Genomic DNA, 16,804 nt, shown 5'->3' with positions numbered 1-16,804 from the left:
AACACATCCCATAATTTCAGCAGGACTGGACATGAAATGCTCCTTTGGAGTTGTAGGACATCATTCTGATGTTAAAAGTGTTTTAGTTTACTTTTTTAAATGTGTTTATTTTATGAGCGGTCTGCGTTGCGTGAAGTCAACTTGGACATGCGAGGAAAAGCTCGACGTCGGTTCACCTCTCGTCCAAGAGGCTTCAGTTCTGACAGTTTAAAGTCCACCTGGAGGCATATTGGTGTTTAGATTCTATCTATTCAATTTATTGTAGAATATTGAGTTTGAAAAACACCTCTTTTTTTCTGGAGCCACCTGTTCCTTTCCTAATGGCGTCCTTTTTTTATGCTTTAACAACAGTAATTCTAATTTTGGAAGTCCAGGAAGAGACCAGCTCAGATCAATGATCTCATTGACCGTGACGCTCTTCTTCCTTCCCCAGTGCGATCCTCCCGCAGGCCGTTCCCGGCATGGTGGAAGTGGACCTCGGGACGTCGGCATCGACGGAAGACAGTCCAGCCGCGCTAAGCGACGCTAAAGAGGAAAGGACGACCATAGGCAGACTGTGAGTGAACGGGCCTGCGTGGCTCTGCAGACGGCAGAGACGTGATCTGATAGAGGTCGCACACAATTATTATCGGTTCACCGTTTGGTTTTTTTACGAGATGAGTCGGTCTTGAAAGAATTCTCGGCAGAACCCACATGACGTCGACGTGATTTAGTCGGGAGGTCGTCCTCACAGCCCTTCTCCTGTCTCCTAATCGTACTCTTGTGACCAAATGAATTCACGCTAAGGCCAGGGAGGTTTGTGTGAGAGCGAGACACTGCCAGAGCACTGCTGCTGCCAGTAATTAAAGTCTGCAGTGACCCAAGGTTGTTTCTTGCAGTGTTTTTGTTCCATTTTCACCCTTTTATACGCTTCAAAACAAAATCTCGACACGAACTCTGTTCCTTTTTCTTCTTGTAGGTTCTCATTCAGGCGAAAATAAGAAAACCCTGCGATACGAAATGGCCGCATAAGACAAAGAGGATTTGTCGACAGATTTCTCATTAGGTAACCACTTTTATCATGACTTCTTTTTTTTTTTTTTTACGATGTGTCTTTGTCAATCGAACTAACATTGTGTTTTGTACTTGTACTTTCAACCTAAAATGGTTAATATTGAGTCGCTGCTGAAGAAATGACTTGGGAAGCCATCAGAGAAAACTGGAAAGTATTATGTAACTACGAGGAGAGATCATGTTGAATTAAATTAAAACTAAATCTTCACGTGGCTTCGTAATGTCCAGTTATCTGAAACACATTTATGTAACTCAACTGTCAGCTTTCAAATAAAGCAAAAAAAACAACAAAAAAAACTGTGTTTTTACAACAGCCAGCATGAATTGGACACAAAGTGTTCACCCGTGTTTGTTTTGGGAAGTCTCTCCTCAAGATATTGGGGAAAGTTGTCAATGGATTTTGATGAAATGTTTTATAAGGATGGATCAAAGATGAGTCGATGTGGAGGCAAATGTTCAAAACGTGCCAGTAGTACAATTCAGTGATCAGAACAGGATCTAGTCTTGGATCAAATTACAGCAGACGGATTCGTGGTGGCACAAAAGCATCACGTGACACATTATTGTAGGGATTTAATTTCAATGCCTAATCGGTTAAAACACAATTTGTTGAGCAGCACGATCGGCAGTAAAGATGACCATTAACTCCACTGCAGCTGGAATGAATACAGAGTTTTATTCCTAGACTTACAGCACCCACAACAACTTACAATTCATTCATTATAAAAGTAATGGGTAAACCCTCTTTAAACTGCCATCGGTCTGCTACAGACATGAAAAAAATAAGTGTGATTAAAAACGGTTGCTAATATATACTGCATAGTTTGAGGTTTTAGCCTCCATTTAAAAATATAACATTTCATAATTAAAAACATTGTTGACGACGACTCATCAACAGCACCTTTTAGGCAGCAGGGTCCCGTGGAGCCGTGGATTCAGCATTTCAGCCACGGATGGGCCATGACTGATGCTTTGCTCCGATCGCCGTAGTCGTACGACAACTCCTCACCTCGTTTGATGTCTCTGGAAGCCACCAGGATCAAACGAGGGGTCCCATCGATGGGATGAAGCCTCGTGTGGCAGTTTCCAGCTTTACTGTGGTTGATCAATCGTCCGAGGCGGTTCGTCTCCTTCGTGGCGTCCACACTCAAGTACGAAAAAAGAAACAGATATTGCCATTCATAGAACAGGGAGATTTATTTACGACCAGATTATACACCAACCATGAAAAGTGAAAGTGAATCAGAGTTGTGTGTATTTTTTTAAATGATTTTTGATTCCTTAAATGGAGTTTTCAATGTTAAAATGTAATATTTTTTCCTGACCTCATTCTGGATCTGATCCAGAAGACATTTTGCATGATAGTGCATATCGGGCCCCTTTATGACTGATTTTTAGTGAGTAACTTTATTGCATAATTTACAAGCTATGATTTCTTTCTTTTTTTTTAATCCTTCATTATAAGTAAAAGGGAAAATCCAGATTTTTTGGGGGCTCCAGATCAGCTATCAAAATTTAATGGGATCTAAGTCAGACCAAGACCCATCTTCACATTATCTTTTCCATCACAATCCTGCTAACAGACAAACGTTGTCAAAATCACAATCCTTGATGTCAATATTAAGACGTTTTAAACACGTCTCTCTCATCTGTAATGTGGTGGCATTGGGACTTACCAGTATGCTTTAGATTGGTAGTGGAAGTAGTACATGTAACAGCCGGTTTGAGGCTCCTCAGCGTACCGAGCCTCTCTCGTTTTAGCCTCGTCCGGTTCCAACAGGTCTCCGTGGTACTCCACCACAAACGCTCCCTTTTTGAAGCCACTCACTGCAAATATTCCTCTTCCTTTTCCCTCAATGTGTTTTATCTGTCAACAGTCAGAAACAAACACAAGTGTGAATGGTATAATGGCATTTAACCTTCCTTTAAATATATAAAAACACTGTCATAGTATTTTTGCACTTCGACCACTGATGGATTCGTTACACTGTAGGGAAGCTGATTACTGCAAGCATTTGTTTGGTTTAACAATGTGAGGCAGCTGATACTTACCGTCTGACTGTACACAACTGTAGTCAAAGAATAGCATACTTTCAAGACTGTAAATGTTACCTGCATTCCCTCTTCAACGCCACTCTTCATCACGTCATCGATGCGTCGGTATTCTTCATTCTGTCGAGTTTGTGTAGCGGGTCAAAATCAAACTTTTCTATAATACAATTGCTTCATTCTTTTCATTTCTTTCTTTCACACACACAAAAAATATGAATCCGAAAATTGATAAAAACCGATTACATAAATGCATATAAACAGGACGATGTACGCGGCATGAGAACGTTTCCCTTTGGTCTCTTCTATTCACTCTGATCGATGCAACACACAAGAAAGATTATTGATACAAACCTTTAACTCCGACTTGGTCTTTCTGTTACTCCGCCTGATGGGATAATAGTCTGTCACCTTGTTTTGGGACGCTTTCTGTCCTGTACTGGAAACAGAGGTATGATTTTATTGTGCATGTTTTGGTGACTTTGTTTTTTCTACACGGGGGATTCTGCACTTACTTTTTTGCATTGAGTTTACAATTTGATCTACTCCGAGTTTTGGCTGAAGCTTTGCTGACCGGTTCAGGCCTGGAATTTGTGTGTGTCGCCGTCTCTCTTTGACCAAGTTGGTCATCCTCCTGTTCTCTGATCGCGTGACTGTGATGCGGCGGTTCAGGTTTCTTCTCTCCGGGATCACAACTCTCAGGATTTATTTCAGTAGGAATGACTAAAATTAGGGAAACGTACAGAAAGGAATTAAATAAACAGCAGATGCCGGGGGAAAAAAAATGCTTTTCAGAAAGTTGATTTGAACTGTAATAAAACTTAAATAGACATTTACCTTCTTTCATCTTTGGCGTGTCAGGATTTATTGCATCAGAGTCATTTCCTCCCTGGGTCAGCGTGCCTGAACTGTCACTCAGAGGGGATCTAGGTTTGCTGCGATGCCGTGCATTCTGGCAAATTGGCTGGAAAAACAAAATTTACCCGAGTGAATAAAGTACCAAGCACAGTTGTAATCCAAAGGAATCATAAACTTTCAGCAAGATAGAGTTCATTAGCAATAAATTAGGATATATGAGAAGAGGATTTGAATTCAGGATGCTGCAAGAGGGAAGATGGAATCATTCAATCCAACAGAAAAGGGGTCGACGGCCGGTTGACTCATGAGGCCTTCACCTCTCTGCCCGCCATCTTTGGAGGTTCCCCATCAGTGCAAGATTTACAGAAAGTTGTTGACGAGCCTCAAAACGAACATCACCTTGGGAGCTGTTGGGTCGTTTTCCTTCGTCTCCTTCCGCGAGGTGGCGCTACATTCGCCAGTGGACGTGTCGGTTCTCGGCACGTTTTTCTTGCCTTTGTTAACATAGAAATAAATAAACACGAGAACTGCTGTCTAATTTAACGAACGAAACACAAAGTCCGACTATTATCGGTGAGCTTTTATTTGACAAGGTTTATTTAGTAAAGGTGGGGTAGCGCTGCGACACAGAGCTTCTGTTTCGTGGCGAAATAATTTAGAGAATTTACCTTTTGCCATGTCAAAATCCCAGAATAAAATCCGAACAACGGGAATGTATTGTAATCTGGTCCTGTTGTGGTTCGTTCTTAAATATATACGAGAGCAACAACAAACATCGGAGCCTCGCATGAGCGTGGTGGATTTAAAAACGTCAGAGCTGCTCCCATTGGCTGGTTTATGCGCACGTGACGGGAAAAGGCGAGAAAGCAGTTCTCTCATTGGTTACACAGCGACCTCTCAGACACCACTAGGAACTCTGCTGTAATCATTACGTAGTCAAGGTCATAGGTCACAGTTAATTTCCCAAGTCTCTACAAAAAACACAAAATATCGAAACTTTTTTAATTTAAAATCAATATATAATAATTCTTGATACGACATATAAAAATTCCCAACTTGATTCCTGTGAGAAGTCTTGACATTTTAAACTTTTAGAGAATGAGCATGAAGTTTAGTTTAATAAACAGAACCTTAAACTAGACTACAGCATAATACAAAATATGTGAAATTTTACATCGTCAAAAGAAAATATGTGTTGAAATATACACCACACTTCACCAATATTTTGTTTCTTTATTTTAACCCTTCTCTCTAATATCTGAGCTACGTGGTTGTTGTTTTTTACCCTGCTGACAGTTCTTTTCCAGGTTCATTCACTCCTTGTGAACCATAAATGCAGGAACAGTCCCCATTCCAAGTTCATATTTTAAACAGCTTCACTTTCAGGTTTGGAGTCTGCAGCCACTTCTTCTTTAAACCGCCGTTTCCTTTCCAGATTATCGTTCACCTTCTTCCTCTTCTCTTTTTTTCTCAGTTCAGACTCTTTCTTCTTGAGAAGAACTTCACTGTGTTCTCCTTTAAGTAAAACTTCAAGTTTCAGCCTCAAAATATCCCGGGCACGTTTGCGATTTACGTCAACAGATCTGGTTTGATGGCACTGCAGGGAAAACGACATGAAATCATCACGGTCAGTAAAACACCACCACTCTGAAGACAATCACCAATCACACATATTAATGACGTTACTCAGAAGTTAAATTAAGAAAGATACGCTTAACCTTCACGACAAGCCCGCTGGGGAGATGCTTTAGCACCACGCAATTGCTGGTTTTGTTGGTGGCCTGTCCTCCCGGTCCAGAACCCCTGACAAACTGCTCCGCGAGCTCGTCCTCATTTAAGACGGGAAGGTTTATCGAGTCCTTTTTCCCTGCTACTAGAATACATGGCAGAACAGATGGGTCCAGTTTGGACAGTGTATATATACCGGGGGAAGTTCTGCAGAAGACCCGACCGGACACATTGTACATATATCCGACGATCGAGACCATCCGTGACATATCCTCAAAATGTAGAGTACCGAAAGCAGGCATTAAATCACATAGATCAGGGTCACGCTGCTTAGTTCGTGTTTATGTTTATGTTTTATCTTCGTCTACGCTTCCGGTCTTCTTCTTCTTTCCTCCTAACCTGTCAACCAATCGGCAGTCGTTTTATTCTTCTTCGTGGCTAAATTAACAGGTCTGCGCCAACTCTCTTGCGCCACCTCGTGTCGGGTGGCCGAATATATGCATTCACCAGAAAGGAGACTGCAAAAAAAATATTTGTAATATTTTTCTTACATTTGTTTTTAAATGTCATTTTAAGTTTGACCAATGTATTTTAACTTTGCTTGGTATTAAGGTGAAGCAGCACTTTTCAAATTTACATGGAAGTGAATTTTCTTTATGTGTTACTGATGAAGCAAAATAAATGAAATTGTATTTAGAGCGTAAAACCACACCATTTAAAGAGTAAAACAAGATAAATAAAAGATATATGTAAAGAAAGCAAAGATTGTAGCAGCAAAACAGAAATAAAATCATGAGCTACACGTAATAAATATTGTTATATAAAATAAAAGCAAATGGCTTATACGTAATAAACTGTTGTGACATATATAAACGGTAAAACTCTTTAAAACTGAACGTAAAAGTCAGATTGAATGGTTGGGTTTATAATCTATGTTACAGCATATCTTCCATGAAAGGTGCTGTTTGATGATTGTAACTGGAGTAATAATTGTCTCGGCTTTCTGGCCTGGTATAAATCATCAAGTTTCTCTGCATATTTTGATATTCGATACTATCCAGTGACTGATCAAATTCGGTCAGATGGAAATTGTTGTCATCATTGTGGCTGCAACTTCTGCAATCCATGATGGAGAAAACTGTTGATTCAATTTTCACGTCTACATGGAGAAGAATTTAATGATTAAAATGTACCCTTTGGCTAGCCACTAGAGTAATATTATGGATTCATGTTTCCTTCTTTTCACTCTGAAAAAAGTACAATATAAGTATAATATAATATGATATAAAAATAATATAGTACGACAGCATACCATATTCTTGAGTCTATATATTTTTCTACAGTAGGGGGTGCCCTATTATCAAAACTGTTAATCAAAATTGCTGCACAAGTCTGAGTTTAGTCAAGGTAGTTAAAGGAAGAACAGATACAGGAAGTCGCCCGATCTATCCTCCAGAGTAAAATACTAAAGGCGTTTGTTCTTCTTTTGTCCGGCGCTTACTACATCATAGCTTTGAGAAAGAATGAAACCGCAAATGTGCGGATACGATGTCGAAATATATTCGATGACAAGCCCACTTTGAGCATTCGTAATGTCAACCGCCAATTACAAAGCGATAAGTTTGGCTTTATTTTGAAATTGCGCCGGAAACATTGCAGTACTCAGGTTACTTCGTGTTTTTGTATCGTGCCTGAAAGGTCTGTGTGAAGACTTGCAATCGGTACAGACTTGAGGAGTGACAAGTTACGATGGCGGGCGTGCGTGTTGTGCGTGTTGTTGTTTATCGCTCCTCCCGGTTCTCTGGACGGAGACGGCAGCCGCTGCTCTGAGGCAACTTAAAGCGGATCGGTCCGGATGGGTCGAGCCCAAAGCGCCAACCCGCTGCCAGAGGTATCATAAACATCAAGGACATTTTAACGTCACCATAGCTACTACTTCTGGCCCTTTCCTGGTCGTTTGAGGAACCCCAGCGTGCGTCTCGTCTCCCCGGTGGCGGTGATGGTGGCCGGATTATCGCTGGTGAGCCTCCGGTCCCAGGTATGTGATGAGCGTTACCGGAGCTGCCCATGTTGCTAGGTAACTAACTGACGATGGGTTTACTCCAGTTCATGTTTGAAGTCCCCTTTCCGGAGATGCAGCGCTAAATTGAGTAAATCTATCTTCTTCTTTTTTTTTTTTTTTTTTTTTACAGGGTTTTAACGTTTGCGAGCCTCCCGTTAATCAGTTTAGATCAGGGGGTGGGCAAATGTTTGTTTTTTTTCCATGGGGGGGGGGGCACATGTGAAACAGAAAATATTCTGGAGGGCCGGGCCCCGAAAGGCTGAACTCAATTCTGCATAATATTATTAATTGTATTTCTTTATAAAATAAATAAGAGCAGCAAATAGCGTTGTTCCGACTAGCTTGTAAGAGTATGTTAGAATTAAGCAATGAAAATTGAGGTTTGCATTGCAAAAAATGTAATTTATTCAATTACACTTCACAAAAACGCTGGTAAAAATGAACGCGAACGTTTTACCATTTGTGACTCGTATTAGTGAACATTTTCACCCACATTAACTAACATTCTGTCGGACAGTTATCTGAAGGTTTTTAGCACCCTAAAGACATCACAATATCATCTTTGTGCTCATTAAGAAAGACGCACCGTAGTGAACTGTCACTGAATGCAGTTTTGGTCCATGCATGAGTTAAAATTAGGACATGTGTTTATTTTGTCATCTCTAACTAGCCTTACACGGGCCGGTCAGAGTCAACCAAAGGGCCGTATGCGGCCCCTGGGGCCGTACAATGCCCAGGTCTGCTTTGGATGATCTTTGTGTGACTCCTTTGGCCTGAATCAAGTGCAGCACATTTCTTTCTGCTCTCATGCAGTAGCCCTGCTGCCGTCACACACACATACATGCTCGTCAAAGCCGATGAAACACTCCCTCTCTCCATCCTGACTCCAAACTGTCCTGAGGATTCTGTAAGATTCGTAGTGTTATCACTTGGTTTTGGGGGGCCGAGAGGCTGCAGGTTTGCTTTCCAACCATCCCTCCAGCAGCTGATCGCACTAATGAGCTCCTTCTCTCAAATTGGAGGAGGTGCTGATAATTACAATCACCTGCTTTAGTAACCGGCTGGAAGTAAAACCTGCAGCGTCTCGGCCCTCCACCGGACAGGCTCGGCAGCCCTGCTGCAGGGAGTCGCTGTCCGTACGACGGGTCTGCTGCCGCACGGCCCCTTGCTTTGCTTTCAACGTTGTAAGTTTGTCTTGGGTTTAGAGTTAGGTTTGCAACCTGAAACTAATCAATACTTTTACCTGCGCTCTTGCTCGGATCAAGATGCACCCACTTTTGGATTATACTGAAAGAGGAAAGCGCATCAACAAGATGGGTTTATTGTATTGTTCCTGGGCCTGAATAATATTTTACCAATGTGCACACAGGTTCTAATCTGTCTCTGACACGTTGCAACATGCCGTGGCACGATTCTCCTCAAGCCGTAACGGTTGTGTAACGCAGTCAGGATGAGCCGCTCTTTGATCTTAAAGATTTCACTGGCTTTGTCTTTTTTTATGAAATAGCATGAAACCAGGTTTTGGAAGGTGACGCTCACTGCGTTTTGGGGTTTAGAATTGATGCACGATTTGTTGAGGTGAATTTCAAAGCAATCTGTTATTTATTTATTTGTATTTTTTTTTACACAGCTTGTTGGCTTCTGAGATTTCAATAGACAAATAATTTGTGTGTGTTCCCTTAATTTAAGTGTTTTATAATTTCAAAATGCATCGTTGCTTTTGATGCTGATGATAACATTTCCCTCATAAGGGCTGCGTGACATTTTCTCTCCCGTCGTGTCACAAGGCGCTGCAGCATAAATAAATAAATACGCTTAGCTGATTTTGCAGTCTGTGCCTTCAGTCAGTGAATTGCTCATCTGATGATTATTGTGACTGTTTGAAGTGTTGGCCGTTGATTATACCATCGCTCATGACCGAGTCTTTGTCACATGACTGCACGCCCGGCTTCCTCGCTGTTTTGCCCGTTTGGTCAAACAGGTTTTCCGACGGGTTAACTATTCGCGGAGCTAATGATCTCCGTCCCACTGCACTGAGGAGCCTCACTAGAATCTCACTCTCTGTAACCAAGACAATCAATCAGATTTCAAGTATTGATTCTGTTTAAATATTTTGATTTATTTTGTGAGAATTAGATCTGTCCTCTTGAGGGTGGAAAATGTATTCCTGGCCATGTTCATATTGAAGTTTGACACAGTTTTTCTTTCTAAAAACCCAAGCAGGGACTTTTTCCATGTCTGCCTGTATTTAATAAGCCACTATAATTCTGTGGAAGAGCATTTATGAACTGAGGGGCCCTAATAGAGTTACGCCCTCCCTCACATACGTCTCGACCGTTGTGGTTTCTTTAGATAATGCTGTGAAAGGATTTTTCCATCAGCGGAGACATTATGACGACCCTGTTTGACAAAGAGGGTATCAAATGGGGAAGCTGTGGCTTAGAAGGTACGAGCGTCATCCACTTACCGGAAGGTCAGGGGTTTGAGCCACAGACCCCGACCCCACGGCACGCCAAGGGAACAGGTTTCAACTGTTACCATGTATAACTGTGTGTGACGACGAAGCTCCCTCTCGATACCTATAGACAACACGCTGGAGACGATTACAGGAGTGACTGACAAACAAAGCGCTGCGTGAATATGTAAATCTCCTGTACATCCGAGAGACTGCGCAGTGGAAAATTCCTGTCTGGGCAGCTCGCATTTCATGTGTTCCATGTCTGAGGTTGTTTGAGTATTCATAGCACTGCGTGGAATCTTCTTTTTTTATTTTTATGGCCTCACATGACAGGTTCTCCTGCTACAACCGTCAGCTTGGCTGCGTTTCTCTCTCGTCGTAGGTGAATAATAATCCTGAGACTTTTGAATATACAGATGACGAAAAATGAACGCACAGCAAAAGTGAGTCACAGTCAGTCAAGACAGCCAGGCACAAAAAGTCACTTCCTGTCTGTTGTGCTACTGCTCGCCACTTGTTTCTGCTCAGCGTCTGCACAATTTCATCGGCTTATGAGGTCAGATTGCCAGTGCGGGAAGAACCGACACCGTAAAATGAGCCACACGAAGCAATTTCTCCGTTTGCTGTGACTTAAATTTCAGTATTTTGCTGCTGTACACAAATGTTTGCATTTAATATATTTTTGTTATTCCTCTTCTAAATACCTAGAGGACAAGCGGTACTAAAAGAAGTGAAGTTAAGTTCTGCAGATGATGCAAAACAATTGTGTGGTTTAAAAAAAACAAACTGTCTTGCTCATACAATGTGCCTGACGGTTAAATGTCAGATCCTTACACACTGAAGGCGTGACACACCCGTGCAGCTGATTTGCTTATGCGTGTTGCCGTGGTTGGTTCAGTTTAGCCTTTTGGCAGTCAGAGGAGAAAGAAAATCAGATTACTGACATTTCATATGGTATGCACAGCAGAGTACACAACATTAGCAAAACCTGCTTTACCGCCACAAGTCACGCAAAATAGAATTTGACTGTCGCAGAATAGTCTGTCACAAGCTGTAAAACGTTGACGAATATTCAAATTAGAAAGCCCTTTCAAGCAAATTTGTAAATTTGGCCTGGGTAAGATTATTGTGACTTGACCAACATTAATGATCAGGTCAGAACTTGTTTGGAAAATTATATATTAGTTTTCTTCATCAACATTTGGAAACATAAGTTTCCAATTATAAATTTCAATTAGGGCATCAAGAAGGTGCAGTGGATAGCGCTGTTGCGGCGGAGCAGGAAGTCCGGGTGCATTTTTCTGTCCGATACCGGCCCCCCACCCCTTGCAGTGCTCTCTGATCTAAAAATGAATGCGACAGTGCCACGTCACGTCATTATTCCCACGTTTCCCGTTCTTTTCCATTGGCCGAGGACACCTGATTGCTCCAAAAACGGCCCCTCCACACTGCCCCGTCACCCTTTGCCTTTCTCCCCCCAGGCAAAAAAGGTTTTATTGTGTAGTCTCAATGTTTTTGTGTGTATTTTTCCACTCTCGTGTCGGACGAAGCTTCACATCTCCTTTCGGAGTTATTCTCCGTGTGAGAGAAATGTCATAACCCTTTATGTCATCAGACTGGTAGAGAGGGTGTCGTTTTTAAAGCCTCTGAGAAACTCCCCGGGTGATTTGGTTTTCCACCGAGCTCACAATCTGACCCATCGGACCGTCGGCCTGTCGTCGGACTCGGCATCCTTGAAAACGGCCTTTTATGGTCTGCAGGACATTGCGGGCGTCTGTCTGTTCACTGAGTAGAACACTTTAGGGAAGCTTGTATGTTTTTATTCTGCACAAGAGAGTTTGAGGTATTTTACCAAAGGCAACACAACTTTTCATGAACATTGTTGTTCTCTAACTGAACGCAGGCCTCCTCGTTCAAACTGATGTAAAACAGACACTTCAACACTAATGGAACAAACACAGTATAAGAGAAGGCTGGAACTCCTGGTTATTCATCCTCCTTTTATGAATTTATCTATCTGGAATGTGAGTTGAGCAGAAGGTTGTTTTTGTAATGTATCACAGCACGTTTTAAGGATTTATCTGCTCTGACCAGAGCTAAAATACCGCTGGCTGAAAAGCTGATTCTATACCAAAGACTCTGAGAAAGTTATTCTCTCTGTCCCTAAACACAAATGAAATTCATTCTCAGGTATTTTTTCCTCCTCTGCTATAGATATGCTTCAGTGTTCTGATCCATTTTCTTCTCACCTGCTATAGAGAAATTGGGCTGTTGGGATACATTTCCAAAAGAATCAATACATTTGAACATAGATTATATATTTTTTGAGGATGTGTGTTCTAGGTTGATGGGTAATTGCATTGTCTACCACTAATTTCAGCCTAAATGACTTCTGAGCAGTGGATTCAGGTACATTAAAATCACATACGGGGTCTGTGCAGCCCACGTGTAACACGCTATATTTAGGCTTGCTCCTCCGCTAACATGTATCACTTCCACAGCGGGGTTTTATTTTAGTCGGCTTCTTACATAAAACGATTGTCACCTACATACAGTATATATTTAGGGCGGTGATACGGTAGAACCAGTGTAGGAGACTGTTGCTCGAGCCAGAAACCAGAGAGCGCTGTGATGAACAGATACTGACAAAAGTGAAAGTGGAGACCCCCCCCCCCCCCTGGCAGTCTCTACGTTCCTCGTCACCCTGACGCCGTCTCGGAGGCTGATAAGGATGTGGGTTTCGCCCCATTCAAGCAATGCTGAAGGGAATAAAACAGCAGGATGAAAAAATAAACTGTTTGGACTCGTCTTATTTTATGTCTCCTGTGACAAGTCATTAAAAAAATAAATATTTTCTGGTGCCCACAGTTTCACTGCCATTCAGTCATTCCTCTTCTTCAAGACGAGATCATCGCAATCATCTTGACTTCAGCTGCTTATCTGAAATACGGGTCACAGGTTCCTTTGGAGGGGGGGGGGGGTACACCCTAGATGAGTCGCCAGCTCATCAGCAGACATTTGTATAATCTTCTTTATATTCTCTTCCTTTAAGGCCGTTTCTGTGAGTAACTAACTTTCAGGTTCCACATGTTGGATTTGTATACGTAAGATTTACATTCTGCTCTAATGCTGGCTTGAAACTCTAATTGTAATAAACCGGTTTATCATCAGCCAGCCGGTTTCTGTTTCATTATTGCAGTGTTTTGCATTGTCTGTTAATCACAATGAATTTGGACATCCATGAGTTGCAAATCCAAAACTTTGTATTTGAACTGCATTGTTGATGCCGTGGACGGGCTGTTGGAAATGTTTTGTTTTGAGATTGCCTGGCTACATCTACAAAAGCGTTTCGCTAGGTTCTGTATGCTACGGAAATGAGCCAATGATAAAAAATACAAAGGTTGGGGATGCTTTCTTTTGAGACTGATCTCTGTGTAGTTTGAGCACTTGGAAAATAAGGACAGTTAACATTGCCATGTAACTCATTAATCCAAGTTTAATTTGCATATAAGGTCATCTAATTTTGGATTTCAGAGCAAAGCCGGTCACCGATCAGTGACAGAAGTTCATGTTACAGGCGTGTTTTGAAAAATGCTGGGCTGATGAACAGTCATGAGGCTTGAGAAACATGATCCACTTCCATTCCATCATTGCTTTGAGGGGATTCTTTCTTTTAGAATAATGTATTGCCATATAAAACTTGTGAGTTGTGACATGGTTATAATTTTTCTTTCCGAACTGAATATTATTGTACACCTTTCCTTCACAATCAATCGCACGCCATGCTGCTTCATATGTGTTTTTTGTCTTTATTGAGGTATTGCTTAGACCCTTCGACATTCAGTTCTCCCGAATTGCAGGGATGAGCGGGTAAAATCTCTGACATCTTGCAATATTACAGATAACGGTAAAAAAAAAAAAGATTTCACAGCCCGATATAGATGAGGATCATTTTTAGAAGCGGAGCTACTGTAGGAGGAGAAGGACGAGGAGGAGAAGGAGGAGGAAGGCATTGGAGGAGATGCTCACAGGGTGTGGTGTATTTTTAGCTTTTCCCTTGTACTGCAACGATGAGTAAAGAAGGCCAGATTGTGTATCTCACCTCCCTAGCCTGTGGAGGGCCATGGCCCGAGGCACGGAAACAGCGATGGCCTTGTTTTAAGGTGCGTCACGGAGGCTAATCATATTTACAGTACATGGCACAGAACACTGCACCAATGGTTATTATTATCCTCTGTATAACATGCATTTTATCTTCGGACATCGCATTATGCTGCGCTGTTGGGCCTCAATTCAAAGTGATTTCGTTACACATTGTAAATCTTTTTCTGCTCTTTGGCCTTTCAATCCTTTGAGTTTGGCATTGTGTGGCGAGCACGCGAGGCATCCTCACCACATTTTCCATATGGACAAAAGACAAATGTTTGCTCTCCCCATCTGTGTTTATTGAAATCAAACAAAGCAAAAGCAATACAGTATATAGTCTCCAACAAAACTGCACCTGTGTGATGCGAAGAAATATCCTTGTCACTGTCCGGTGGAGCATTTTGAAGGGTCATTAAAAAAATCCTTTATCAATGAATAAAGGCTGAAGTTTCCAATTGTCAGTTTAATAAACATTTATAGTTAAGGATAAAATTAATGAGTCTATATAAGCTTTTTTGCATGGTAATCAATTTTGTAATCAGTTACTTGTGCAGCAGTATCCAGTGTTCAAATAATAAGCTCCTGCAAGGGATCTCTTTTTATGTCTGCAACAATACAATACTGAGAATGAAATTAAAACAAATCCATCAAACTTAAATTACACACGGGTGAAAGCAAACTTGGAAAAAATGGATCTGAATTACACAAACAATATTTAAGATATAGAGAACTCAAAACTCTCGTTAAAAATTATTAAAAACAAGAATGTAGAAAAATGCTGGTGCATGTAAAGTAAGCTTTCCTCTCAAAGAAAACCCCTATCCCTTCTAAAGAGGAGAGCAGGAGCATCTTCAAGTGTTCGCTGGTTGTGCAGGAGGATTCTGGGAGATGTAAGCTATATTCACAGACTGTATATTTCTCACGGTATCAAGGACAATATTAACGAATTGATTATAAGTTGTCACGCCTGTATTTCTGCAGAAACTGCTGTTAAGTTTTCTCCAATTCAATTGTGAAAATGGATTTAAAGTGGCATGGTGTGATTATCTACAGCCACACTGTTGCCCGGAGGATTGCTTATTGCCTCTGTTGGTGCTTCATTCCATTTGAGACGGTCACAGATGGGCAGCGTGGTTTTGCCACAGCTGGCCACGCATTTAATAGTGTAATCGAGCACAGTCCTCGCTACCATTGGCGTTAGTTTTGTCGATACAGGAGCAGGAACGTTGGAGGCTGCTTTAGCGTGAGCGCCGTGCAGCAGCATGTGCCGGCGTTGCGTCATTGCCTGCAGGGGCACAGAGCTGGTATTTTTAGAAGGGAATGAGCATATTCTCCGAACAAACGACGTCAAGCGCTCTGCTTGCGTATGCTGGGATTATTGTGACCGTGCTATATTTAATCTGTGTGTGAGTGATTCTTTTTTTTTTCTGGGTCAAACATGGGTGCCACTATACTCAAACAAACTAAACAGGATTTATCACGTGCACAATATCTTGCTTCAATCACTGCAGAAAGAACGAAGGAGAGACCTATTTAAATTATTTAGGATCTACAGCATTTTTTTAAGACGGGTCTGTGTTTGCATTTCTTCTGCAAAGATGATGCATTGATTATTAGTTCCACCACGGAGCTTATATATTGATTGAGGATTACTCAAAAGGTTTTGGACGCAATTTGACAACATTTTGTTTTGGAGAGGAAGGGTCCTCAGTGAGGGGTTGTGGGGGGGGGGGGGGGGGTAAACACTGAATAGGTGGTGGTGGACTGTATAACGTCTTGGCAGGTCTGGAAGACGCACGGCAGCAGGTCTTTGTTCACCGGATCAGTGACGCAGTGGGAATATTCGTGTGATTAGACCGAGTAGCAGCGGCTGCCATAGGTCAAAATAGTGAACATTAGACGACTACGTTTTATAATGGCGTATTGTCAGATTTGCCTTGTCTTCTGTCACGTATAGCAGTCTCATCAGCATGTTAACTAAGGCCATGACATGTACCCCCAGCCCCCACCTGGAGTGAATATGGCCTCAACTGCTCCTTCATTTTGTAGACGTTTAGTTTCTGTCGTTGTTAAAAGCGAGGGATGCTTTTGAGAATGTTGCATAGCCTCTTTGAGAATGAACAATGAATCTAAAAGTGTGACTAGGCATTGTTGATTGTTCTAATATTCCTAGTTACAACCTGTCCAGCAAGTGTGTCCTTTGAGCAAGTTCTTATCTTATCCCGTTAATATGTCACCTTAACTGATAGTCCTTATAGTCATGATCTCGTTTTCTACTTGCCTGACTTTGGAGAGCGGTGTTTTTTTCCCTTATTGGTCAAAAGCAGACTTCCGCCCACACGCTGGTTACGTTTAGCCCACACCTACCCCTATCCGCCCATTGGTTTGAAAACAGTTCTTTGTGCAATTCCAAGGAAGCTATTTGTGAAACCGCAATCGTGCACAGGGGG

At 41.8% G+C, this 16,804-nt stretch overlaps 3 protein-coding genes across 3 annotated transcripts in view; 1 reads left to right on the top strand and 2 right to left on the bottom strand.

Annotated features, from left to right (window-relative positions):
* Positions 1-1,336, top strand: part of rilpl2 (Rab interacting lysosomal protein-like 2) — a 2,059-nt gene extending 723 nt beyond the window's left edge. Inside the window, exons 3-4 of the mRNA XM_068738679.1 lie at positions 412-556; positions 959-1,336. Coding sequence (XP_068594780.1) covers positions 412-556; positions 959-980 — 167 coding nt within the window. The 3' untranslated portion in view covers positions 981-1,336. The remainder of the gene's footprint in view (positions 1-411; positions 557-958) is intronic.
* Positions 1,337-1,988: 652 nt separating this feature from the next.
* LOC137918059 (N-lysine methyltransferase KMT5A-A-like) lies at positions 1,989-4,638 on the bottom strand. Its single transcript, XM_068760802.1, has 9 exons — positions 4,629-4,638; positions 4,325-4,490; positions 4,252-4,261; positions 3,940-4,054; positions 3,618-3,825; positions 3,457-3,541; positions 3,166-3,225; positions 2,730-2,920; positions 1,989-2,199 (listed from the first exon to the last, which is right to left on the bottom strand). The coding sequence occupies exons 1-9, from the start codon at positions 4,636-4,638 to the stop codon at positions 1,989-1,991; spliced, it is 1,056 nt and encodes a 351-aa protein (XP_068616903.1).
* Positions 4,639-5,014: 376 nt separating this feature from the next.
* On the bottom strand, positions 5,015-6,074 carry mtrfr (mitochondrial translation release factor in rescue). The gene is made up of 2 exons (XM_068761103.1): positions 5,679-6,074; positions 5,015-5,557 (listed from the first exon to the last, which is right to left on the bottom strand). The coding sequence occupies exons 1-2, from the start codon at positions 5,988-5,990 to the stop codon at positions 5,327-5,329; spliced, it is 543 nt and encodes a 180-aa protein (XP_068617204.1). The 5' UTR covers positions 5,991-6,074; the 3' UTR covers positions 5,015-5,326.
* Between the last annotated feature and the right edge of the window lie 10,730 nt (positions 6,075-16,804).

The sequence above is a fragment of the Brachionichthys hirsutus genome, chromosome 4 (assembly GCF_040956055.1).
Source record: "Brachionichthys hirsutus isolate HB-005 chromosome 4, CSIRO-AGI_Bhir_v1, whole genome shotgun sequence".
Classification (NCBI taxonomy): domain Eukaryota; kingdom Metazoa; phylum Chordata; class Actinopteri; order Lophiiformes; family Brachionichthyidae; genus Brachionichthys; species Brachionichthys hirsutus.
The sequence above is the reverse complement of the archived record's forward strand: the minus strand, read 5'-3'. Positions and strand labels throughout refer to the sequence as shown.